This window comes from Procambarus clarkii, chromosome 78 (genome assembly GCF_040958095.1).
Source record: "Procambarus clarkii isolate CNS0578487 chromosome 78, FALCON_Pclarkii_2.0, whole genome shotgun sequence".
NCBI lineage: Eukaryota > Metazoa > Arthropoda > Malacostraca > Decapoda > Cambaridae > Procambarus > Procambarus clarkii.
Window position 1 is genome coordinate 12,675,038 of NC_091227.1, and position 25,487 is coordinate 12,700,524.

General features: G+C 41.4%; 1 protein-coding gene across 1 annotated transcript in view; it reads right to left on the bottom strand.

Moving 5' to 3' along the window:
* Positions 1 to 25,487, bottom strand: part of RyR (Ryanodine receptor) — a 374,701-nt gene that overhangs the window by 147,243 nt on the left and 201,971 nt on the right. The window contains exons 49-52 of the mRNA XM_069314342.1: positions 17,880 to 18,069; positions 17,138 to 17,411; positions 14,313 to 14,492; positions 13,137 to 13,268 (exon numbers count right to left, since the gene is read on the bottom strand). Of these exons, the coding sequence (XP_069170443.1) occupies positions 13,137 to 13,268; positions 14,313 to 14,492; positions 17,138 to 17,411; positions 17,880 to 18,069 (776 nt within the window). The remainder of the gene's footprint in view (positions 1 to 13,136; positions 13,269 to 14,312; positions 14,493 to 17,137; positions 17,412 to 17,879; positions 18,070 to 25,487) is intronic.

Consider the following 25,487-nt stretch of genomic DNA (forward strand, 5'->3'; position numbering starts at 1 on the left):
TTAACCTATACATATAATAGGTTAAGTAATTACTAATTACTTTGTAATTACTAATTACTTCGTAATTACAATTATTAATTAACCTATACCTATAATAGGTTAAGTAATTACTAATTACTTCGTAATTACAATTATTACTTAACCTATACCTATAATAGGTTAAGTAATAATTGTAATTACGAAGCAATAAGATGCTTATCTTAACATACTAAGAAGGTTAGGTAAGGTCGGTGTTTTCTATGAAGCTTTTCAAGGTAAACTAAAATATTCACAATAAATTAGTATGTCACATATGCACGTATTTAATAAGTCAATATTGACTATACGAAAGTGCGAGAATGGGTTGGTTTCTGATCTCCTGGCGGGCTTACTTACTTACTTACTTACGGCCGATGTTCCATCTCCTTGTGCCGCCTGGGTTTCGGTGGTCGTGCCCGAGATCTTCCCGCGACTCCACCTTTTCCTAGGCTCGGAGGGGCCTTGTCGGGGCTGCTTCCGTTCTGCCTCGCGGTCTCGCCTCCGGCTGGTGGTCGGGTGGATTCGTGGTAGGTGTCCCACCTGCGTACTTCTTCTTGGGGGCAGTATGGGGTAATTTGGCGGTCCTTTCTTTTCCTCCTGTCCCTTCTTAGGTGACAGCTGTTGTTCACGTTGGCTTGGTTTTTCTGGTGGGGTTTGGGCGCCGTCGTATTGCCACATGCTGTCGCCTCTTTTCATGCGGCGCTGGCGGAGCTGCTTCGGCTTGCCTTCGGTCTTTGTGTGCTTCTGCACAGTTAGTAAGCTGTCTCGTGCATTGTTCCACCTCCGGCCTGTTCGTGCGCTGCTTGCACCGTCCTGGTCTCTGGTCAGCGTGCTTTGTCTTCTCTTCGGTTGGTGGTGAGCCTTCGATTCTGGTTTGTTTTTTCGTCGGCACTTTTTCCTGTTGGCATTTGCCTCTGGGAATCGGGTCGCTGGGCTTCTTGCTCCTCCGCTGGGGGTTTCTGCTCCTTCAGTTTTAGCGTTTTGATTGTTCGGTGGCAGCAGTCTCCATCTTTTCTGGCATGGGATGGGGCTGCTGCGTTCCGGAAGGGTTCTTGGTTTATTGATGCTTGGTTGATCGGGTCGGGGGTGTGTCGTGTTTTGTGTTCAATGGCGGCCCTCCGCTGTTATGTGCGTGCCACGACATCTGTGTCCGGGGCGCATTTTCAGTTGATCTTGTTCCGTTCTTCCCTGTTCGCGGGTGATGGTGTCCCGGGTTGTCAGCCGTGTTCTTGCGGCTAACCTTCCTGTGTTCTTCCCCCATGCCAGTGGCTTCGCTGCTCTTGCTGCCGTCTGGGTGACATGTCCTTGCTGTCATTCGGGCACGGATCTTTGGTGTTCGTACTGGGGCCTTGCTGCTCGTTGTCTCGTGATGTTCCGGGGCCCTTTTGGGGCTGCGACGCCTTGGGTTGGCGTTTGCTGCCGGTTGTCTCGCTTCCGTGGGGGGTGCGTGGTGTCTGCCTCCCGGTTTCATCCCTTTGACCTTCCTCTCTGGGTAGTTAGTTCCAGGGAGCCGACGGGACTCCTCCAAAAAACCAGGGTTGACTGTAATGAAACGCCATTTTCTAGGTGAGACCCGGAGGTTCCCCGACAACTCTCCCTCCCTCCGGTCGGCGTTTTTTCGCGTGTTTTGACATCCAACCTCAGAACTGATGGGTGGATAGCCGGCGTGGGAGGTCTGGGTCTTCCCCTTCCCCCTCCCATGGAGGGGGAAGGGGAAGACCCAGCTGCGCAGACAGCGGTGCGGTGACGTGTGACGTCATACTAGTTTGCTTGTTTTCTGTTGGGGAGTTCAATCCACTAGTTCGGCTTTTGGTAGCAATTTTAACCAGAATAGGGGTTTGTTTTGGAATGCTTAGCTTTCTGGATGCTTGACTCGGTCGATGGCAGACATAGAATGCTTCCAACCACACGGGGGTTTCTATAGGCCATTGCTCCCCTTGCCTCTCTGAGGGGGGGGCCAGGTTCTGGCCGTGGTCCCCGGTAGGCCCTAGAACTCCATACACATGACTGATGCCAAAGTCTGACATTAGCATATCAGCCTGGTAAAGCTCCGAGGAGCCTCCGGGTCTCACCCAGAAAATGTCGTTTCATTACATTCAATGCTGGTTTTATGATCTGTGATGCAAATAAACCTAATTGTTGCCAATAGTCAGTTGCCCCTGTTTGGAGTCATATATATGGTAGCATGTCTCTGAATGTCTTTTAGTTTGTAGAATTGTTTCTTGAGCTGTGAACATCATACAGCTCCTACATACTCCAAATTCGATCTCACAAATGACATGAACAATTTACTTAGCTTTCTCAATTCAGGTATTTAAAAGTGATTCTGAAATTCCTAAGCCTGACCACTGGCATATATTATGTATAAGCACAGGCTCACAGTGCTCCGGTGACAGTTACCAACCAAAACCACTCCTAGATAACTTTCTTTGTCAGAGTTCCTTTGTATCTTTTTATTTAATTTATAGGTAGCATGTGGCCTGATTTCCACTATTTCATATTTCATTACATGGATTTTATCCAGATTGACTTCTATCTTCCATATGTTTTTACATTCGCTTTGTTTGCCTAGGTAAATTTGAAGGTGATGGCAATCATCTGGAGCTTTTATTCTCACCAGTGTCTTAACAATATCTGCACAAATTCTTGCAACTCTGAAACCTCTGGCAGTTCGTTTATATTGACAGTGAACATACCTTATTCAAGTACTCCACTAGGTACATTTCTCTAATCTGATAAATTTCCTCTAATTACTGCTCCAAATTTTCACTTGGTTGGAATTTATGTATAATAATAGTACAGTAATTATATAAATAATAGGAATAATATAAGTAATAATAATATAAGTAATAGTAATAATAATAATAATTGATTTAAGCCAGAGCACATGCACCCATACATAAGATATATGAAAGAAGGAGGTAGCATAGGTAAAAAAGACCAGCAGTGTGGCTGTGTGTGCTCGCGTCCAGACATGGCCTACAGTCCGCTTCTCTGTAAAAGCCTCTGCTAAATTCCACATAGATGCAGTCAACCCAATTATCTCTTTCCTGTATGATCTCTGTGGCTCTTTCATAAAATGTAAGTACATTAGTTACACAGGATCTTCCCATCTGAAAGGCATCCTCTCGGTCCGTTAAATGTAATTTCTTTCCAGGTATTATACCCTTTGAATTATTTTTTACCTAATGATTTGATAACCACATTTGTCAAAGACAGAGGTATATAATTTCAAAATATTTTTTTACAACATATTTATATGTTTGCCTCTTTCTCAAGTCTGTTAGGTTCCTCTAAGTTATTGTATATCTGAACAATAACTTGTAGTGGCATGCCACGTTTAAGTGAGCATTCTTTCAAAAGCGAAGATGAGGGTTCATCTGGCCAGGTGGGTTTCTACTTATTTTTTTGAATCATTTTCTACCAATCCTCTAAACACATTTAGGTAAACTAGATTATGCTCAGTAGTCTGTATTGTGTACAGCTACCTGAAAACCTCCCTTTTCACGAACACTAACTGTTTTTTAGTATTTTCATGCAATTCCTTTACATTAACACGTACCCCGGCTACACCATTATCCTGTAGACCAGCAAAACTATTATCTTGTAGACCAGTAACACCAATATATACATCACTCATTCTTAAGATGTATTTCCTAACAATTATGTTGATATTTCTGGAAAAGTGGGAGTAGCCAGTGATCAGTGAGTAGCTGAGAACATAAGTTGAGTATATTGGATGGGAGACACCTTTCAGACAACATGGTATGCGTATGTGAATTAAGTCTTCAAGTTTGGGTGTATACATGAGGCCAGGTAGGCGAATACCATGAGTGCATGAGAGTGCACTGTGTTGGCACGTTGACCAATAACTGAGGTTTACAAAGCCACTTCCGTTGTTAGAGTTCTATGTGTGAAGATGTAAACTGATGTTGCTACAAATGTTACAAACAAACTATTGAATGTCATAATAAACAGAGGCCGAACCCCACTTAAGAGTTTACTCTGCCAACTGGTGCTAGAAAAGCCTTGAGCTGGTGGAGTGCTCCTCGTACACAGGCACTTGATATTATCATCTCCTGGGATAATAATGGTAAGTTTAATGATTTTTGCTTAGAAATAATTTTAAAGAAAGGTGGAGAATTATTGATATTGTTAGTGTTTCAATAGAAATGAAAAAAAAACAACAACAGTATTTTGAAGACGAGCACATTACACAGAAGTATAATTAGATAGGAACCAGTGTCTCTGTGTTTATAAACATTTACATAAAGAAATAAATACAATTTTTGCTAAAACATACAAAGACCGGTATATATACATACTGCAATCACCTGAGGTCCACTTTGCTATTAACAATAAAATAAAAGAATATTCATGAGAAATATGTATATACTGTATATATAATCGTTTGTCAATAACTTGTCGAATTATTATCAACATCAGATCTCTGTGTTATAACAGAATTTATAGAAACTTAGCTCAGTGCATGAGAGATACATAACATTACTCAAAATAGAGATTACCTGGTGAAACAGGTAAGAAATGTGTCATGATCTATACAACTTTCTCATTATAATGCTGCTGCTCCATATGCTACTGAGTCCAATGGTAAATTGTTAGGTTTGTATTCTATCAAGCATGAAAGCTTATATTCTGTCATGTATGAAAGTTTATATTCTGTCAAGTATGAGAGCTTATATTCTGTCACGTATGAAAGCTTATATTCTGTCAAGTATGAAAGCTTATATTCTGTCATGTATGAAAGTTTATATTCTGTCAAGTATGAGAGCTTATATTCTGTCACGTATGAAAGCTTATATTCTGTCAATTATGAAAGCTTATATTCTGTAGGTATGAAAGCTTATATTCTGTCAAGTATGAAAGCTTATATTGACAAGTATGAAAGCTTATATTCTTAAGTATGAAAGCTTATATTCTGTCAAGTATGAATCTTATATTCTGTCAAGTGTGAAAGCTTATATTCTGTCAAGTATGAAAGCTTATATTCTGTCAAGTATGAAAGCTTATATTCTGTCAAGTAAGAAAGCTTATATTCTGTAAAGTATGAAAGCTTATATTCTGTCAAGTATGAAAGCTTATATTCCAAAAAGTATGAAAGCTTATATTATGTCAAGTACAAAAGCTAATATTCTGTCAAGTATGAAAGCTTATATTCTGTCAAGTATGAAAGTTTATATTCTATCAAGTATGAAAGCTTATATTCTGTCAAGTATGAAAGCTTATATTCTGTCAGGTATTAAAGAATATATTCTGTCAAGCATGAAAGCTTATATTCTGTCATGTATGAAAGCTTATATACTGCCAAGTACGAAGGCTCCTATTCTGTCAAGTATGAAAGCTTATATTTCTCTCAACAATGAAAGTTTATATTCTGTCAAGTATAAAAGCTTATATTTTGTCTAGTATGAAAGTTTATATTCTGTCAAGTATGAAAACTTATATTCTGACAAGTATGAAAGATTATATTCTGTTAGGTATGAATGCTTATATTCTGTCAAGTATGAAAGCTTATATTCTTAGGTATGAAAGCTTATATTCTGTCAAGTATGAAAGCTTATAATCTGTCAAGTATGAATCTTATATTCTGTCAAGTGTGAATCTTATATTCTGCCAAGTATGAAAGCTTATATTCTGTCAAGTATGAAAGCTTATATTCTGTCAAGTATAAAAGCTTATATTCTGTCAAGTACAAAAGCTTATATTCTGTCAAGTATGAAAGCTTATATTCTATAAAGTATGAAAGCTTATATTCTATAAAGTATGAAAGCTTATATTCTATAAAGTATGAAAGCTTATATTCTGTAAAGTATGAAAGCTTATATTCCATAAAGTATGAAAGCTTATATTCTGTCAAGTATGAAAGCTTATATTCCATAAGCATGAAAGCTTATATTCTGTCAAGTGTGAATCTTATATTCTGCCAAGTATGAAAGCTTATATTCTGTCAAGTATGAAAGCTTATATTCTGTCATGTATGAAAGCTTATATTCTGTCAAGTACTAAAGCTTATATTCTGTCAAGTATGAAAGCTTATATTCTGTCAAGTGAAAAAGCTTATATTCTGTCAAATATGAAAGTTTATATTCTGTAAAGTATGAAAGCTTATATGCTATAAAGTATGAAAGCTTATATTCTGTCAAATATGAAAGTTTATATTCTGTCAAGTATGAAAGCTTATATTCTGTCAAGTACTAAAGCTTATATTCTGTCAAGTATGAAAGCTTATATTCTGTAAAGGTTGAAAGCCAATATTCTGTCAAGTATGAAAGGATGGATTCTGTCAAGAATGAAAGCTTATATTCTGTAAAGTATGAAATCTTATATTCCATAAATTAAGAAAGCTTACATTCTGTCAAGGATGAAAGCTTAAATTCTGTCAAGTATGAAAGCTAAAATTCTGTAAAGTATGAAAACTTATATTCTGTCAAGTATGAAAGCTTATATTCTCTCAAGTATGAAAGCTTATATTCTGTCATGTATAAAAGCTTATATTCTGTAAAGTACGAAAGCTTATAATCTGTCTAGCATGAAGTTTATATTCTGTCAAGAATGAAAGCTTATATTCTGTCAAGTACTAAAGCTTATATTCTGTCATGTACTAAAGCTTATATTCTGTCTAGTATGAAAGTTAATTTTGTGTCAAGAATGAAAACTTATATTCTGTCAGGTATGAAAGCTTATATTCTGTCAAGTATGAAAGCTTATATTCCATAAAGTATGAAAGCTTATATTCTGTCAAGTATAAAAGCTTATATTCCATAAAGTATGAAAGCTTATATTCTGTAAGTATGAGAGCTTATATTCTGTCAAGTATGAAAGCTTATACTCTGTCAAGTATGAGAGCTTATATTCTGTCAAGTACTAAAGCTTATATTCTGTCAGGTATGAAGTTTATATTCTGTCAAGAATGAAAGCATATATTCTGTCAAGGTGAAAGCTTATATTCTGTCAAATATGAAAGTTTATATTCTGTCAAGTATGAAAGCTTATATTTCTCTCAAGAATGAAAGTTTATATTCTGTCTAGTATGAAACCTTATATTCTGTCAAGTATGAAGGCTTTTATTCTGTCATGTACAAAAGCTTATATTCTGACAAGTATGAAAGCTTATAATCTGTAAAGTATGAAAGCTTATATTCCATAAGTATGAAAGCTTACATTCGGTCAAGTATGAATCTTATATTCTGCCAAGTATGAAAGCTTATATTCTGTCAAGTATGAAAGCTTATATTCTGTCAAGTGCAAAAGCTTATATTCTGTCAAATATGAGAGTTTATATTCTGTCAAGTATGAAAGCTTATATTCTGTCAAGTATGAAAGCTTATATTCTGTCAAGTACTAAAGCTTACATTTTGTCATATATGAAAGTTTATTTTCTGTCATGTATGAAAGCTTATATTCTGTCAAGTATGAAAGCTTATATTCTGTAAAGTATGAAAGCCAATATTCTGTCAAGTATGAAAGCTTGTATTCTGTCAAGAATGAAAGCTTGTATTCTGTAAAGTATGAAATCTTATATTCCATAAATTATGAAAGCTTATATTCTGTCAAGTATGAAAGCTTAAATTCTGTCAAGTATGAAAGCTTAAATTCTGTCAAGTATGAAAGCTTATATTCCATAAAGTATGAAAGCTTATATTCTGTCAAGTATGAAAGCTTATATTCCATAAAGTATGAACGCTTATATTCCATAAAGTATGAACGCTTATATTCCATAAAGTATGAAAGCTTATATTCCATAAAGTATGAAGGCTTATCGTCTGTCAAGTATGAAAGTTTATGTTCCATAGGTATGAAGCTTATATTCTGTCAGGTATGAAAGATTATATTCTGTTAACTACAAAAGCTTATATTCTGTCATATATGAAAGCTTATATTCTCTCAAGTATGAAAGCTTATATTCTGTCAAGTATGAAAGCTTATATTCTGTCAAGTATGAAAGCTTATATTCAGTCATGTATAAAAGCTTATATTCTGTCAAGTACTAAAGCTTATATTCTGTCATGTACTAAAGCTTATATTCTGTCTAGTATGAAAGTTTATTTTCTGTCTAGTATGAAAGTTTATTTTCTGTCAAGTATGAAAACTTATATTCTGTCAAGTATTAAAGCTTATATTTTGTCAAGCATGAAAGCTTATATTCTGTGAAGTATGAAAGCTTATATTCTGTCAAATATGAAAGCTTATATTCCATAAAGTATGAACGATTATATTCCATAAAGTATGAACGATTATATTCTGTCAAGTATGAAAGCTTATATTTCTCTCAAGAATGAAAGTTTATATTCTGTCAAGTATGAAAGTTTATATTCTGTCATGTATGAAAGCTTATATTCTGTCAAGTATGAAAGCTTATATTTCTCTCAAGAATGAAAGTTTATATTCTGTCAAGTATGAAAGTTTATATTCTGTCAAGTATGAAAGCTTATATTCTGTCAAGTATGAAAGCATATATTCTGTCAAGAATGAAAGCTTATATTCTGTCATGTATGAAAGCTTATATGCTGCCCAATAGGAAAGCTCCTATTCTGCCAAGTATGAAAGCTTATATTTCTCTCAAGAATGAAAGTTTATATTCTGTCAAATATGAAAGCTTATATTCCATAAAGTATGAACGATTATATTCTGTGAAGTATGAAAGCTTATATTGTGTAAAGTATGAAAGCTTATATTCCATAAAGTATGAAAGCTTATATTTTATAAAGTATGAAAGCTTATAGTGTCAAGTATGAAAGCTTATATTCCGTAAGTATGAAAGCTTATGTTCTGTCAAGTATGAATCTTATATTCTGTCAAGTATGAAAGCTTATATTCTGTTAAGTATGAAAGCTTATATTCTGTCAAGTACAAAAGCTTATATTCTCTCAAGTATGAAAGCTTATATTCCATAAAGTATGAAAGCTTATATTCTGTCAAGTATGAAAGCTTATATTGTCAAGTACAGAAGCTTATATTCTGTCAATTATGAAAGTTTATATTCTGTCAAGTACTAAAGGTTATATTGTGTCAAATATGAAAGTTTATATTCTGTCAAGTTTGAAAGCTTATATTCTGTCAAGTATGAAAGCTTATATTCTGTCAAGTATGAAAGCTTATATTCCATAAAGTATGAAAGCTTATATTCTGTCAAGTATGAAAGCTTATATTGTCAAGTACAAAAGCTTATATTGTCAAGTACAAAAGCTTATATTCTGTCAATTATGAAAGTTTATATTCTGTCAAGTACTAAAGCTTATATTCTGTCATATATGAAAGTTTATATTCTGTCAAGTATGAAAGCTTATATTCTGTAAAGTATGAAAGCTTATATTCCATAAATTATGAATGCTTATATTCTGTCAAGTATGAAAGCTTATATTCCGTAAGTATGAAAGCTTATATTCTGTCAAGTATGAAAGCATATATTCTGTCAAGTATGAAAGCTTATATTCTGTCAAGTATGAAAGCTTATATTCTGTCAAGTATGAAAGCTTATATTCTGTCAAGTATGAAAGCTTATATTCTGTCAAGTATGAAAGCTTATATTCTGTCAAGTATGCAATCTTATATTCTGTCAAGTATGAAAGTTTATATCTGTCAAGTATGAAAGCCTATATTCTGTCAAGTATGAAAGCCTATATTCTGTCAAGTATGAAAGCTTATATTGTGTCAAATACTAAAGCTTATATTGTGTCAAATACTAAAGCTTATATTGTCAAATATGAAAACTTATATTCTGTCAAATACTAAAGCTTATATTCTGTCAAATACTAAAGCTTATATTCTGTCAAATACTAAAGCTTATATTCTGTCAAGTATGAAAACTTTTATTGTGTCAAGTATGGAAACTTATGTTCTGTCATGAATGATAGCGTATATTCTGCCAGGTATGAAAGCTTATATTCTGTCAAGTATGAAAGTTTATATTGTCAAGTAGGAAGTTTACGTAACGATAGAATCCTCTCCGTTGTCAGGAAGACACACTGGGACGTGTGAACTGCCAGGGGTGTTACTAGTCAGTCAAGAGTCGTCAAGGGCTGATGCAGGCAGATGGCGGTGTCAGGGGCTTGTTTAACAATAGAATATGATGTAAAGGGACCTGTAAAGATCGACTAGGGGCTGGAGACTAGACAAAGTAGGCCGCAGAGCATTGTTAACCAGTCACGGAGGGCTAGGGTGTTGGGGAATAATTAAGACAGGTTGTGGTGTCCTGGGTCAATCAAAGTAAGTTGGGGTGTCAGGGACCACCAATGATTGGCCGAGGGATAGGAGACTGGTAAGCTACAGTGTGCCTATTACCCCATTGTGAGGCGCTTCCCCTCTCCCCCGGTTATATATTCCGCTGTACTACGTACCTGAATCTAACCTGTAAAATGAATAGAAACCTCGGCCCAAAAGGTGACGCTGCATACCTAACGTTAATTAATTTAGCCTGGACTTCTCAAACTAGACCTACAGTTTGGAATAGGGCAGAGTACCAGTCCCCAAACCCAAATTTCCAGCTAATCCAAGGCCTATCTCATTCCAAAGCTGAGCAGCCAAGATGGCTGATAGAATGGCACTCAACAGACTAGAGTGGAAAATGCCTAAACTGCACCAGGACATGTATGCCTATAGAACAGGGGTTGGCACAGTGGAATGTATTACCACTCTGTTAGCCCACCTGAATGACAGACCAGGAATACTGATATTCCTGGACCTCCTGAAAGCCTTTGAACTGGCCATCGTCCCAGCTATTTTCTGCTGCCTCCTCGACAAAGAGGTCAAACGAAACCTGCTCCCCTTGACCAAAAACTGTCTCATAAACAGAGAAGCAAGAGTACTATTTATATAGTAGTACATAGTACTAAGAGTACTATGAAGTAGAGTACTTTATGGCACAGTCTCTGAATACAAAAGACATGAAAATGGTACACTGCAAGGAGGTATTCTCAGCCCCCTTCTCTTCAACTGTTTAATGGAAAAAATAATGAGGCAGAAACTCTTACGACACTGCAGGCTGCTAAACTATGCAAACGACTTTGTCATCATCACAAAAGTAAGGAATGCGGTGCACCTTGATGCCAAATGCATCAGTGAAGAGGCAAGGCAGATTGGTATCAAACTCAACCCCCACATAGACAAAAGCAATGCCCATAAAAATAGTGACGCCCACCAACCAACTGACAACTTAAAGAGGTCAACCAATTGAGTAGGACACTTGTATACTGACAAGTATAAGTGATACTGACACTTATCAGTATCTAGTAATAAGCATGGACACACATACATTTAAATGCTGAGGTCACTTATTTGAGAGAGAGAGCTGCGACCAGGACGGCAATCCTCAGATCACTAACCTCCTTCTCTGGAGGAGCCAATCTGCAAGTCCTTCGCACATATTATGTACAGGCAGTCATATCAGTGATCGACTATGTCGCACTTGCACTCACAAGCCTATCACAACATCAGTGGAAAAGCTTGAAGTATCCCAAAATAATGCTATGAGAGCTGCCCCTGGGAACCCTTATGTGGAGCTTCCTCCAAAACTCTAAGACTGGAAACGGGTTTGACCTCTCTTCAAGAAAGAATATCTCAATGAACAGGTAAGAATTATCAGTGACATAACTGTTTCCCCTGATCCAGTCCCAGTACGACAGGCCTTTGTGGTTGGACTTGGTCAAAACAACGGAAACTTTTGGGCTGCCAGAGCGGGAAAAGTCCCAAACATACTACAATTATAAAGCTTGATTCTGGATAGAGGTGATTATCCCCACTCAAACTACACTTGTTCAGCACCATGGGAGGAGCCAACCTTCAAAATAGTAATAAAAGGTCTTCCGATGAAAAAGGCTGTCTATGATCCAAAAACCCTAAAGTGCATCATAGAAAAGCAAATGGGCAGCATTGCAGTAGCAGGAGCCATCCACATCTTCACAGACGGTTTGGTTGACACAAAATATAAGAGAGCTGGTGGTGCTCTTTGCACGGACAGCGGACAGGTCTACTGGAGAATAGTAGGACCAGAATCATCCACCCAAACTGAACTGTTTTGCCATACAACAGGCATTCACATATGTGATTGCACAAAACACTCAAAATGCAATCATACACACAGACTCAAAAGCTGCACTTCAAATATTAGGAAAAAAGCAGTGGAAAGACAAAGTGGAAAATAATTACCACCATTTTGTATCTTGGAGCAGTAGCTAAAGGCAAAAGACTCATCATCACCCTATACTAGATCTCATCCCATGTTGGACTCCCATTAAATGAGAAAACCAATTAAACTTCTAAAATAGCAAATCGTCATCCAGTGACCCACAAAAGAATCCAACCCAGCCTAGAGTACAAAAAAACATCACCAAAAAGCTCACACATCTCAACAAAGCTCATCTACACCTGAGAGTAGCAGAAGGTTCGCGCTCTGCAAATGGTATCTTCAGGCCACCAAGTTAGACAGGTTAAATATCACAAAAGGAATCCACAGAGAAATAGCAGTTCGGTTATATAGACTACGTCTAGGTTACAGATGCAACTGGGAGATTGGTGAACCCCGTCAGATAGAGTGCATCTTCTGCCAAACAATCACACAGAAGCCACTACTTCACTATCTCCTGGAATGTAAAGCAACCAGCGATCTTAGAAGAGCTTTAAGAGTACCTGAATCTTGCAGTAACCAGCCTGAAGCCATCAACACTGCCACTCTTCTGGTCATGAATGAAGGTGTCCAGCAGCTGGACACCCCCCAAAAATACTGTCAAGCAGTGTCCTCCCCAGCAACAGCAGCCTGACAATGTCAATGCGACCTCACCACACAGTATACATTCACTCAAAAAACAAAATCTACCACTTAACGGTAATTCATTAATTGCCACTTAACGGCCACCCAAGAAGTGGCCCGTGCCACTTCTTGGGTGGTTTAATTTCCATTAATCACTCAATCATTAATATTTGCTAATAATATTCAGGTACTGATTGAGTGATGAAAATTAAGCCATCTAAGAGGTGGCACGGGCATGAAGGAAGAAAGGAAGACGTGGCTGTGAAAAAGAAGTAAAAATGAGTTAGAACACAAGTTATTAGTAAGAGGAGCGGGGAACAGAGAGAAAGAGAGATGTGTCTGGGGCACCTACCTTCACTTTGCCCCCTGAGCCAGACTCCGGGGCGGCGGAGGCGCGACTACGGCTGGAGGCCGTGGGCATGATGAGCGTCATGTTGTCAATCTCGTTCTGGCTGATAAAGTTGGTCTCCTCCCGCCGGAAGTACTGAGGATGGCAAGGTATGTACCTCATAATACACATACTTCACTAACAACACACATATCTACATCCATCATTATATATACATTTGAAAGCTAATATTAATATTGAAATGAGTTATTACATCTGGCAGAAATTATATATATATATATATATATATATATATATATATATATATATATATATATATATATATATATATATATATATATATATATATATATATATATATGCAAACAAGCCTGAATGGTCCCCAGGACTATATACAACTGAAAACTCACACCTCACACCCCAGAAGTGACTCGAACACATACTGCCAGGAGCAACGCAACTGGTATGTACCAGTGAGGAACACAAATTTGTGTTCCTCATGTGTGCCCCAAAGAATGAGGTGATTTGATAAAATGCTATGCCCAAGATTACTATCCGAGTGCCGGCGGGGAAGTGGTTCAAATAGCTTCGGCTATCACTTCCTTATGTCCGGTCGTGATGGTCAAGCGGATTAAGGCGTCCCTGTACATACCAGTTGCGTTGCTCCTGGCAGTATGGGTTCGAGTCACTTCTGGGGTGTGAGTTTTCAGTTATATATATATATATATATATATATATATATATATATATATATATATATATATATATATATATATATATATATATATATATATATATATATATATTTGATTAATTAGTTTCAAATTACAAATACATATTTTACAGAGTGAAATTCAGGAAGTTTCCTCATGCAAGGAAACTAACGCTGAAAATGCTGCTTTCCAAGACTGTTCACAATCCCTATCCTTTTATGAGCAAAGGTTTAAGACAACACTTCATATAGTCTCACTCTTTGGCGACATAAACATCATCTTTCAGGACAGCCAGGCCTTGTTATCGCTGCACTCTAAGATATAAAACTACACAATAATGCTCACTAAATTATAAATAGTTTCATGTGTTGTGCACTCCAGGGACACTTGTCACTGCTGTAATAGAGGAATGGTGTAGAAAGACTGGCTCTGCTGTCAGATATACTGTACAAGAGTGGATTATCACCTGGGAGTTGGACCATATGTGGAAGATCTGAGCTACACGATTGTACACGTCCTCAGCTTCCGGCACGTCATTCTTGAGCCAGTAGTTTCGCTGCTGATCCACGTATTTGATGAGTAGCGGATAGAAGGCGTAGATGTCTCGTGTCAGTAGCTGCCACTCCTCCTGCAGCTGACCTTCCACCTGAAAGAAATAACATTTGCATTGAGGCATAATATACAAAGAGATTTCAAACATTAAAGCATCGGTGAATGACTTATTGTCATTAAGGAATCCAACAAATTGTTCAAGACTGTCGGGTTTGGACTCCACCATCTTCCCACTCAACTTCCAATTGTCTATCTCTCTGTTTACAAAGAGAATTTTCTAGATTTGATTCAGCCCTTTTGTTTCCTTAGGTTGAATCTATGACTTCGTGTTCTGGAAGTTGCAAATTTCAAGAATTCCTCTGTTAATTTTGTAGATTTATTTATTTATTTATAAGTATATTTTGGTAGCAGTTTTCTTGAAGGCTGTTACAGTATCGACACCATCGTCGGAGTGTGGAGTGGCGATTTCGGCGAAATCTATGGGTCTGCATTCCCTCCCTTAATATTGTGGGCTACGTAGACAACTCCATCTGTTGGTGGTGGCCTGGTATGAATGGACGGCTCCAATTTCCTGACCGAGTCAGAAGAGGGGTATATATATTTCCTGCCCCAGTCAGAAGAGGGGCATACGCCTCCCACCCTCTGGTGGGTCGCATATCAAGATCAGCGCCATCTAGGTCGTGGCTACAAGTCACAATATCATGTCTCCGGTGAACGAGTGTTATTCCATGGTTACCCAGTGTACTGTCCATCTGGCTAATGACGTTTTTATGTCCACAGAGGTGACATATGGAGGCGATTGACCTGAGGAGGGCAGTTTACCTTGGGCAGTCTACGAATCCTTAGCTTGGTCCTGCAAGAAGACTAAGTAGCCGCAGTCGATCCGAGCAGTGTGTGTGTTAGCTGCTGGTATATGCAGTGCTAACTTGGGTACACAATGGCACACAACTCACGTGCATATTGGAACAGCCGGCAAGTCCCAGGCCCACAGCCCGATAAGTCTCAGGCCCACAGCTTGGCAAGTCCCAGGCCCACAGCCCGGCAAATCCCAGGCCCACAGTCCAGCAAGTCCCGGCCCACATTCTGGAAAGTCCCAGGCCCAAAGCCTGGCAAATCCCTGGCCCACAGCCCAGCAAATCCCAGGCCCACAGCCCGGCAAGTCCCATGCCCGGGAACATTCGGGCCCATAGCCCCAGAACAGCCAGTTACCGAGACAGGTACTGTAGCCCAGAGACCCAACTGTAAACAGATTGACTGATGAAGATTAAGCCATGCAAGAGGTGACACGGGCATGAGCTGCCCATACAGCCATACACAACAGCAGGGAAAGCACAATGATGTAAGGAACCCAAAACGCAAGAGGCAGATTGACAGAGAACAAGAAACAGGAGACCTAAATGCTTTATCTCTCACAATGAAATTTCGTCCACTGCGGTTACAGGACCGAAACAAGTGATGCAAACTAATGCCCAACTGGTCATAGTTCAGGGAGGCCGGGTAGAGGTAGCGTCTTTGTGACACTAACACCGACGCCCGAGCTGATAGCCAGCCACTCGGCGAAGAGAGGCGTGAGTCTCTCGGGACAGTCACTCACACCAAAAACACCCTCCTTCAAAGTGTCAGGAAGAGAGGAAGAGGGTCATGGAACGTAGTGTGTGTCCCACGTGGGTCATGGAGCGTGGTGTGTGCCCCACGTGGGTCATGGAGCGTGGTGTGTGCCCCACGTGGGTCATGGAGCGTGGTGTGTGCCCCACGTAGGTCATGGAGCGTAGTGCGCTCTCGTGGGTCATGGAGCGTAGTGTGTGCCCCACGTGGGTCATGGAGCGTGGTGTGTTTCACATGAAGGCCTGACAACTGAGTGAACAGCACTTCAGATTTGTAGTCCTGAGGTTTCGGGTTCGATCTCCGGTGGAGGCGGAAACAAATGGGCAGAGTTTCTTTCACCCCTGATGCCCCATTTCACCTAGCAGTAACTAGGTACCTGGGAGTTAGACAGCTGTTACGTGCTGCTTCCTGGGGGTGTCTAACAAAAAAGAGAGGCCTGGTCGAGGAACAGGTCGCGGGGACGCTAAGCCCCGATATCGTCTAAAGATAACCACATGGGTCATTGAGTAAGGCGGAGTCTCCAACTTGATCCTGCCACCGTGCCACATCACGGAGTTATTGACGGGGAAATCTCAGAAAAATGTTTAACTCAATCCCAAGCCATAAATGTTCCTAATCTAAAGAATATTATCAAACGTACATACTAAGGAATTGTGCACATTTTAACGAGAAAATTATTTAATTTGTTAATAAGAAAAATTTTATAAGTTTAAAAATTTTAAAAATTTATTTAGAAAAATTTATAAAAGAGAATAATTCAACAATTTTACCTACATAAATTTGTGTAGTTGCCCACTGATTTATGCCAAATTCGTGTTTTTGTTTGCATTCCTAATAAGAAAATAGGTTTTTCCATTAACCACTACAGTCCTCATTATGATCACAGTCTTGAACAGGAACGAGATATCTTTGAGACCTTTAAATGTATTTCATGCATGACGTTTTCTTGTGCAGTGTGCACACGACTGGAGAAACAAGTTATTTATTTTATATATGTTTAAAATTGTCACTAAATCATTTTGTGTGCCTTTATGTACATGTAAAAGTGTGTTTTGCATGTTCGTGCGTTTGCATGTGATTTTGTTTAATAGATTTTATGTGGAGGTGAAGATGGTATAAAGTGCGAGAACTCACTTGGCTAGTATCCTCGGTGGTGGACTTGAGGAAGCTTCTGAGGTTCTCCTCCTTGTTGAACATGTGCTCGGTGCGCTTGTGGACGCGGTCGGCCAGGGGCAGGTAGGAGTCCCGCAGCAGCTCCTCGCTCGAGTTAATGATGATCTGCTGGGTGTAGCCGGCGATGCGCGTCATCCAGGGAGCGTTCTCCACACCCACGTTGTACATGATGAGTCTCAGCACCAGCCTCAGCAGCTGGTTCATGTGCTCGCACGTCACCATCGACACGTGGTTCCTGACAAACAGCGTAAATCACACAGGTTAGTCCAGTTATAAACAGGGATAAATGATAAGTTAGGCTACAAGCAAACAGGATTCCTGCAACCAGCAGAAGCGCCATTAACAATGCAGATTCATGTGGCTGTTGGCATCACATTTCCCAGATTTCTTTATTCAACAATAACCTCATGACCAAACCACACACCAGACGATGAAGAGACGACGACGTTTCGGTTCATCCTGGACCATTATCAAGTCGATTGTCACAGTTGACTTGATAATGGTCCAGGACGGTCCGAAACGTCTTCCCCTTATCTTCTGGTGTGTGGTTTGGTCATCATATCTTCAGCCCCGTTATTGTGACTCATCGTCTCTTTTTGTAGCTTTTTTCCTTACATTTGTAACTGAACATGTGTAGTGTACAGACATCAATATCGTTCCTTTCCTTGTCACGAGCAAGTGAAGAAGTGTACATAAGACTCACCCCTCGGAAGGATTGACGTTGTCTGGGCCTTGGTTCCACCAGAAGGGGAGGTAGGAGCACAACATAGGCAGCAGCACGTCAATGTTTTGAGGCTGGTCAACGTGCTTTGTCTCTTCTTCCACAAACTTTTCTACCTGCTTTAAGACGGTTTCCAGCGTGGGCATTGCCGTCTCCATCTTAACGATGATTTCTGTTCAAAAGTAAGGAAGAAGAAATCAGAATGGTCGGTAAAAGTTGGACAAAATGCTTCTTAGAAGTAAGAAAACACCACAACAGCAACATTACAGCACTTATACTCGGCTCTTTGACAGCTTCACAAAGTCGTATTATCAACAATTCAAATAACAAGACGTAATTAGTCCTGTTTCTACACTCATGCTTTATTAACAAATTGCTTGACTTTCCACAGCTGCTTGCAAAGTTATTTCCGAAGTTGGAGGAGTACATATATACTCTTTTACATCTATTGACCTCAGCCATAAACTTCGCTCTACCTGAAAAACTAACTTTGTTACACTATATAAATAAATTTTTTTTCTGCAATGTCTAGCACAAAACTGAGATAATCAAATGACTGCTTGTATAGCATAGTAGTATGTAAACTGTTGAAGTGTTATCACCGTGTAAACTGGTGAAGTGTTATCACCGTGTAAACTGGTGAAGTGTTATCACCGTGTAAACTGGTGAAGTGTTATCACCGTGTAAACTGGTGAAGTGTTATCACCGTGTAAACTGGTGAAGTGTTATCACCATGTAAACTGGTGAAGTGTTATCACCATGTAAACTGGTGAAGTGTTATGACTGTGTAAACTGTTGAAGTGTTATCACCGTGTAAACTGGTGAAGTGTTATCACCGTGTAAACTGGTGAAGTGTTATCACCGTGTAAACTGGTGAAGTGTTATCACTGTGTAAACTGGTGAAGTGTTATCACCATGTAAACTGGTGAAGTGTTATCACCATGTAAACTGGTGAAGTGTTATCACCATGTAAACTGGTGAAGTGTTATGACTGTGTAAACTGTTGAAGTGTTATCACCGTGTAAACTGGTGAAGTGTTATCACCGTGTAAACTGCTGAAGTGTTATCACCGTGTAAACTGCTGAAGTGTTACCACTGTGTAAACTGTTGAAGTGTTGTCACTGTGTAAACTGGTGAAGTGTTGTCACTGTGTAAACTGGTGAAGTGTTACCCCTGTGTAAACTGCTGAAGTGTTATGACTGTAAACTGATGAAGTGTTATCACTGTGTAAACTTGTGAAGTGTTATCACTGTAAACTGCTGAAGTGTTGTCACCATGTAAACTGCTGAAGTGTTGTCACCATGTAAACTGGTGAAGTGTTATCACTGTGTAAACTGGTGAAGAGTTATCACTGTGTAAGCTGGTGAAGTGTTATCACTGTGTAAGCTGGTGAAGTGTTATCACTGTGTAAGCTGGTGAAGTGTTATCACTGTGTAAACTTGTGAAGTGTTATCACCGTGTAAACTGCTGAAGTTTTATCACTGTAAACTGCTGAAGTGCTGTTACTGTGTAAACTGGTGGAGTGTTATCACTGTGCAAACTGGTGAAGTGTTATCACTGTGTAAACTGTTGAAGTGTTATGACTATGTAAACTGGTGAAGTGTTATCACTGTGTAAACTGGTGAAGTGTTATCACTGTGTAAACTGTTGAAGTGTTATGACTGTGTAAACTGGTGAAGTGTTATCACTGTGTAAACTGGTGAAGTGTTATCACTGTGTAAACTGGTGAAGTGTTATGACTGTGTAAACTGGTGAAGTGTTATCACTGTGTAAACTGTTGAAGTGTTATGACTGTGTAAACTGGTGAAGTGTTATCACTGTGTAAACTGGTGAAGTGTTATCACTGTAAACTGTTGAAGTGTTATGACTGTGTAAACTGGTGAAGTGTTATCACTGTGTAAACTGGTGAAGTGTTATCACTGTGTAAACTGGTGAAGTGTTATGACTGTGTAAACTGGTGAAGTGTTATCACTGTGTAAACTGTTGAAGTGTTATGACTGTGTAAACTGGTGAAGTGTTATCACTGTGTAAACTGGTGAAGTGTTATCACTGTGTAAACTGGTGAAGTGTTATCACTGTGTAAACTGGTGAAGTGTTATCACTGTGTAAACTGGTGAAGTGTTATCACTGTGTAAACTGGTGAAGTGTTATCACTGTGTAAACTGGTGAAGTGTTATCACTGTGTAAACTGGTGAAGTGTTATCACTGTGTAAACTGGTGAAGTGTAACTAGTGAGAGCCAGGCTTAGTACTCCGCTACTAAGCAATGTGGGGTGCCTCCCTGCCCATCCTCTGAGCCATACCTCAACATACTGTGGCTCACTAGGTAAAGCTTTATGACTGAGTGCGTTAACTATATAATCTGGTGAACTGTAATAACCACATTAATTCGTGATGTTTAGTGACTCTATATACTAGTGAAGTGTGGTATTTATATCATCTGGTGAAGTGTAACTTATCCACCCACCGACACATCCCTTTACGGAAGCGTAAAGGGGTGTGTAAACTCCAAAATCACAGAAATTGTTGTTTTCGTCGAATTTAATACATTGTGATTCTGACGTTTCCTGGGCACAAGTCTCTATACCTTAGAGAGGTTTCTTAGCTTCCAATGTTTCTCATTAGAGAAAACAATGTTGTTGTTATTTACAGTGCTAAGAAAAGATAACTGGCTGGTATGATAACTATGTTATCTAGTGCAGGGTTGCAACATCTGTGTGAGCTGATAACATTAAGTGAATGAGCGAGTAAAGTGCTCACTTGTAGTTGTCAGGAGACATATTTTTCCTGCTCTCTTGTGCACTGAATGAAGTACGAAATTGCACAGTGCACCAGTGATGTGCACCGTGATTCAACTTTCTGAATATAACTTTTCCACAGTCGTGTTGGGTGTCGTTGGACAGCCCGTGACATTTGCTAGCCATTGATGTCACTCTGATCGCTGTATCCGGTCTGTGAAGGAAATTACAGGAGGGAGTTGATTTCAGGGAAATTTTTGTACAAGTCAAGTGTAGAGAGGGAGATATGGGGGGGTTAACGGCTGTAGACCACCCCCCTATCACGTGTCCATCTCGTGAGAGAGGGGGGTAGCGTCGTGAGGCAGGTGCGCCATTGGCCAAGGCTCCTGGGCCTCAGGAATGCTGAACCGTAATTGGTCAAGACGCTGAGGGGTGCCGCATGGTATCCCCGGGGCCGTCTTGGCGGGAAAAAAATATTTTTACCGAGAACGTTGCTATGGGAGGAAGTACTTTTCCGTGCTAGGCCAGGCATCGGGAAATACCACCTGCAACGTTACTTAAGTCACGCCTATCATCTTGCTATCTTTCCGTGTGCCGTCCGTAAGAATCCGGTAGATCGGAAAGGTGCATGTACCGAACCAGTGTGAACTTTTGTCATCTAAGCCGCGTGATTGTGAGACGCCATCTCAGAGCAACTGGACTGAGTGAGGCTGTTAATTATCGGCCTAGGTTAGTGACATCTGCCGTCTGTCATATCTGGGCTTGAAGGTACTGCAGTGAGACGTGCTAGAGAAGGTTTCAGTGTTATGAGAGAAACCTTAAAATTCCTAATTCCGAGGAATTAGAAAGGAACAGTGAAGGACTCCGTCTCGTGTCTCGTGTACCGTGTAACACTGTGTACCGTCGTATCCTGGGGTACCGTGTCAAGTGGATGGGTGTGGTACTGCATCCCCGCTGTGTAATTTGTTGAGCTCGCACCCTGGTCTGCCTAAGCCGGCGTGTTCGCCCACCTGGTCTCTCTGTGTGTGGAGCTAACGCTGTGGTCTAGGACCTCGTGCTCCAACTGACCACGTGTAGGAAGTGAGGACGCCTACGTCATCATCCAGCAGCAGCACTGGGAGTGTGGATGACGTGTATGTATGTGAGTGTGTGTGGCGGGCCCGCGAGATTGATGACGTGTATGTGAGTGAGTGTGTGTGGCGGGCCCGCGAGATTGATGACGTGTATGTGAGTGAGTGTGTGTGGCGGGCCCGCGAGATTGATGACGTGTATGTGTGTGAGTGTATGTGGCGGGCCCGCGAGATTGATGACGTGTATGTGTGTGAGTGTGTGTGGCGGGCCCGCGAGATTGATGACGTGTATGTGTGTGAGTGTGTGTGGCGGGCCCGCGAGATTGCTGATGTGTATGTGTGTGAGTGTGTGTGGCGGGCCCGCGAGATTGATGACGTGTATGTGTGTGAGTGTGTGTGGCGGGCCCGCGAGATTGATGACGTGTATGTGTGTGTGAGTGTGTGTGGCGGGCCCGCGAGATTGATGACGTGTATGTGTGTGTGAGTGTGTGTGGCGGGCCCGCGAGATTGATGACGTGTATGTGTGTGAGTGTGTGTGGCGGGCCCGCGAGATTGATGACGTGTATGTGAGTGAGTGTGTGTGGCGGGCCCGCGAGATTGATGACGTGTATGTGTGTGAGTGTGTGTGGCGGGCCCGCGAGATTGATGACGTTTATGTGTGTGAGTGTGTGTGGCGGGCCCGCGAGATTGATGACGTGTATGTGTGTGTGAGTGTGTGTGGCGGGCCCGCGAGATTGATGACGTGTATGTGAGTGTGTGTGGCGGGCCCGCGAGATTGATGACGTGTATGTGTGTGTGAGTGTGTGTGGCGGGCCCGCGAGATTGATGACGTGTATGTGAGTGTGTGTGGCGGGCCCGCGAGGTTGATGACGTGTATGTATGTGAGTGTGTGTGGCGGGCCCGCGAGATTGATGACGTGTATGTGTGTGAGTGTGTGTGGCGGGCCCGCGAGATTGATGACGTGTATGTGTGTGAGTGTGTGTGGCGGGCTGTTACGACCCTGGGTTCTCCAGTGGAAACCAGAGGTCAAAATTGAGCTATTAAACTTCCTGGTAGCACAGTTGGGCATCTAGAATGTCAATTGTTTGTATCTTCCCTGCCAGACGTAAGACTATTATTGTTTCTCAAAGAGCATTTAAAGACTGAGCTGGGGGTTGATTATTAAATAATAACATAGGCACCAACTTTGCTTACTAATACTTTCTAATCATTCATAAAGTAACAATACGTTGCATAGGGGAAGATCTTTAATGTGCTTAGCTGCACGATCAATTAGGCTCCTCCCGGCACCACGATGAGGGAGGCAGCTGGTGGCTACCTCGCTCTTCTCTGTGGCTGGTGTCGTGAGGTTAAGACCTACTCTGTGGCTGTATCCCTACTCTCCTTCCTTCTCCTCTTACTTATTTCCCTTACCTGAAGTTCCTGTATCCTTAAGCTAAGTACGGGGCATCAGTAAGTATACCTACTCTGGTAGTAACGATTGGTGAGACCTGGGGTTAGTATTTGCCAGTGTTTTGTTTACCCTAAGTGTTGTGTTTTGTATTAGGGTACCACATGGTCTCACTACCCTAAGCTGCATCCAGCTTCAGTGCTTATCCAGTAGTACTTTACCCTAGCTTGTTATTAGTGTAAACCTTGTATCCTGTCTATGTGGACCAAGGCTTTTAACGTAAGATAGTGTGGTAAAGTTTGAGATTGATGACGTGTATGTGTGTGAGTGTGTGTGGCGGGCCCGCGAGATTGATGACGTGTATGTGTGTGTGTGTGTGTGGCGGGCCCGCGAGATTGATGACGTGTATGTGAGTGAGTGTGTGTGGCGGACCCGCGAGATTGATGACGTGTATGTGAGTGAGTGTGTGTGGCGGGCCCGCGAGATTGATGACGTGTATGTGTGTGAGTGTGTGTGGCGGGCCCGCGAGATTGATGACGTGTATGTGAGTGAGTGTGTGTGGCGGGCCCGCGAGATTGATGACGTGTATGTGAGTGAGTGTGTGTGGCGGGCCCGCGAGATTGATGACGTGTATGTGTGTGAGTGTGTGTGTGGCGGGCCCGCGAGATTGATGACGTGTATGTGAGTGTGTGTGGCGGGCCCGCGAGATTGATGACGTGTATGTGTGTGAGTGTGTGTGGCGGGCCCGCGAGATTGATGACGTGTATGTGAGTGTGTGTGGCGGGCCCGCGAGATTGATGACGTGTATGTGTGTGAGTGTGTGTGGCGGGCCCGCGAGATTGATGACGTGTATGTGTGTGTGAGTGTGTGTGGCGGGCCCGCGAGATTGATGACGTGTATGTGTGTGTGAGTGTGTGTGGCGGGCCCGCGAGATTGATGACGTGTATGTGAGTGTGTGTGGCGGGCCCGCGAGATTGATGACGTGTATGTGTGTGTGAGTGTGTGTGGCGGGCCCGCGAGATTGATGACGTGTATGTGAGTGTGTGTGGCGGGCCCGCGAGGTTGATGACGTGTATGTATGTGAGTGTGTGTGGCGGGCCCGCGAGATTGATGACGTGTATGTGTGTGAGTGTGTGTGGCGGGCCCGCGAGATTGATGACGTGTATGTGTGTGAGTGTGTGTGGCGGGCCCGCGAGATTGATGACGTTTATGTGTGTGAGTGTGTGTGGCGGGCCCGCGAGATTGATGACGTGTATGTGTGTGTGAGTGTGTGTGGCGGGCCCGCGAGATTGATGACGTGTATGTGAGTGTGTGTGGCGGGCCCGCGAGATTGATGACGTGTATGTGTGTGTGAGTGTGTGTGGCGGGCCCGCGAGATTGATGACGTGTATGTGAGTGTGTGTGGCGGGCCCGCGAGGTTGATGACGTGTATGTATGTGAGTGTGTGTGGCGGGCCCGCGAGATTGATGACGTGTATGTGTGTGAGTGTGTGTGGCGGGCCCGCGAGATTGATGACGTGTATGTGTGTGAGTGTGTGTGGCGGGCTGTTACGACCCTGGGTTCTCCAGTGGAAACCAGAGGTCAAAATTGAGCTATTAAACTTCCTGGTAGCACAGTTGGGCATCTAGAATGTCAATTGTTTGTATCTTCCCTGCCAGACGTAAGACTATTATTGTTTCTCAAAGAGCATTTAAAGACTGAGCTGGGGGTTGATTATTAAATAATAACATAGGCACCAACTTTGCTTACTAATACTTTCTAATCATTCATAAAGTAACAATACGTTGCATAGGGGAAGATCTTTAATGTGCTTAGCTGCACGATCAATTAGGCTCCTCCCGGCACCACGATGAGGGAGGCAGCTGGTGGCTACCTCGCTCTTCTCTGTGGCTGGTGTCGTGAGGTTAAGACCTACTCTGTGGCTGTATCCCTACTCTCCTTCCTTCTCCTCTTACTTATTTCCCTTACCTGAAGTTCCTGTATCCTTAAGCTAAGTACGGGGCATCAGTAAGTATACCTACTCTGGTAGTAACGATTGGTGAGACCTGGGGTTAGTATTTGCCAGTGTTTTGTTTACCCTAAGTGTTGTGTTTTGTATTAGGGTACCACATGGTCTCACTACCCTAAGCTGCATCCAGCTTCAGTGCTTATCCAGTAGTACTTTACCCTAGCTTGTTATTAGTGTAAACCTTGTATCCTGTCTATGTGGACCAAGGCTTTTAACGTAAGATAGTGTGGTAAAGTTTGAGATTGATGACGTGTATGTGTGTGAGTGTGTGTGGCGGGCCCGCGAGATTGATGACGTGTATGTGTGTGTGTGTGTGTGGCGGGCCCGCGAGATTGATGACGTGTATGTGAGTGAGTGTGTGTGGCGGACCCGCGAGATTGATGAC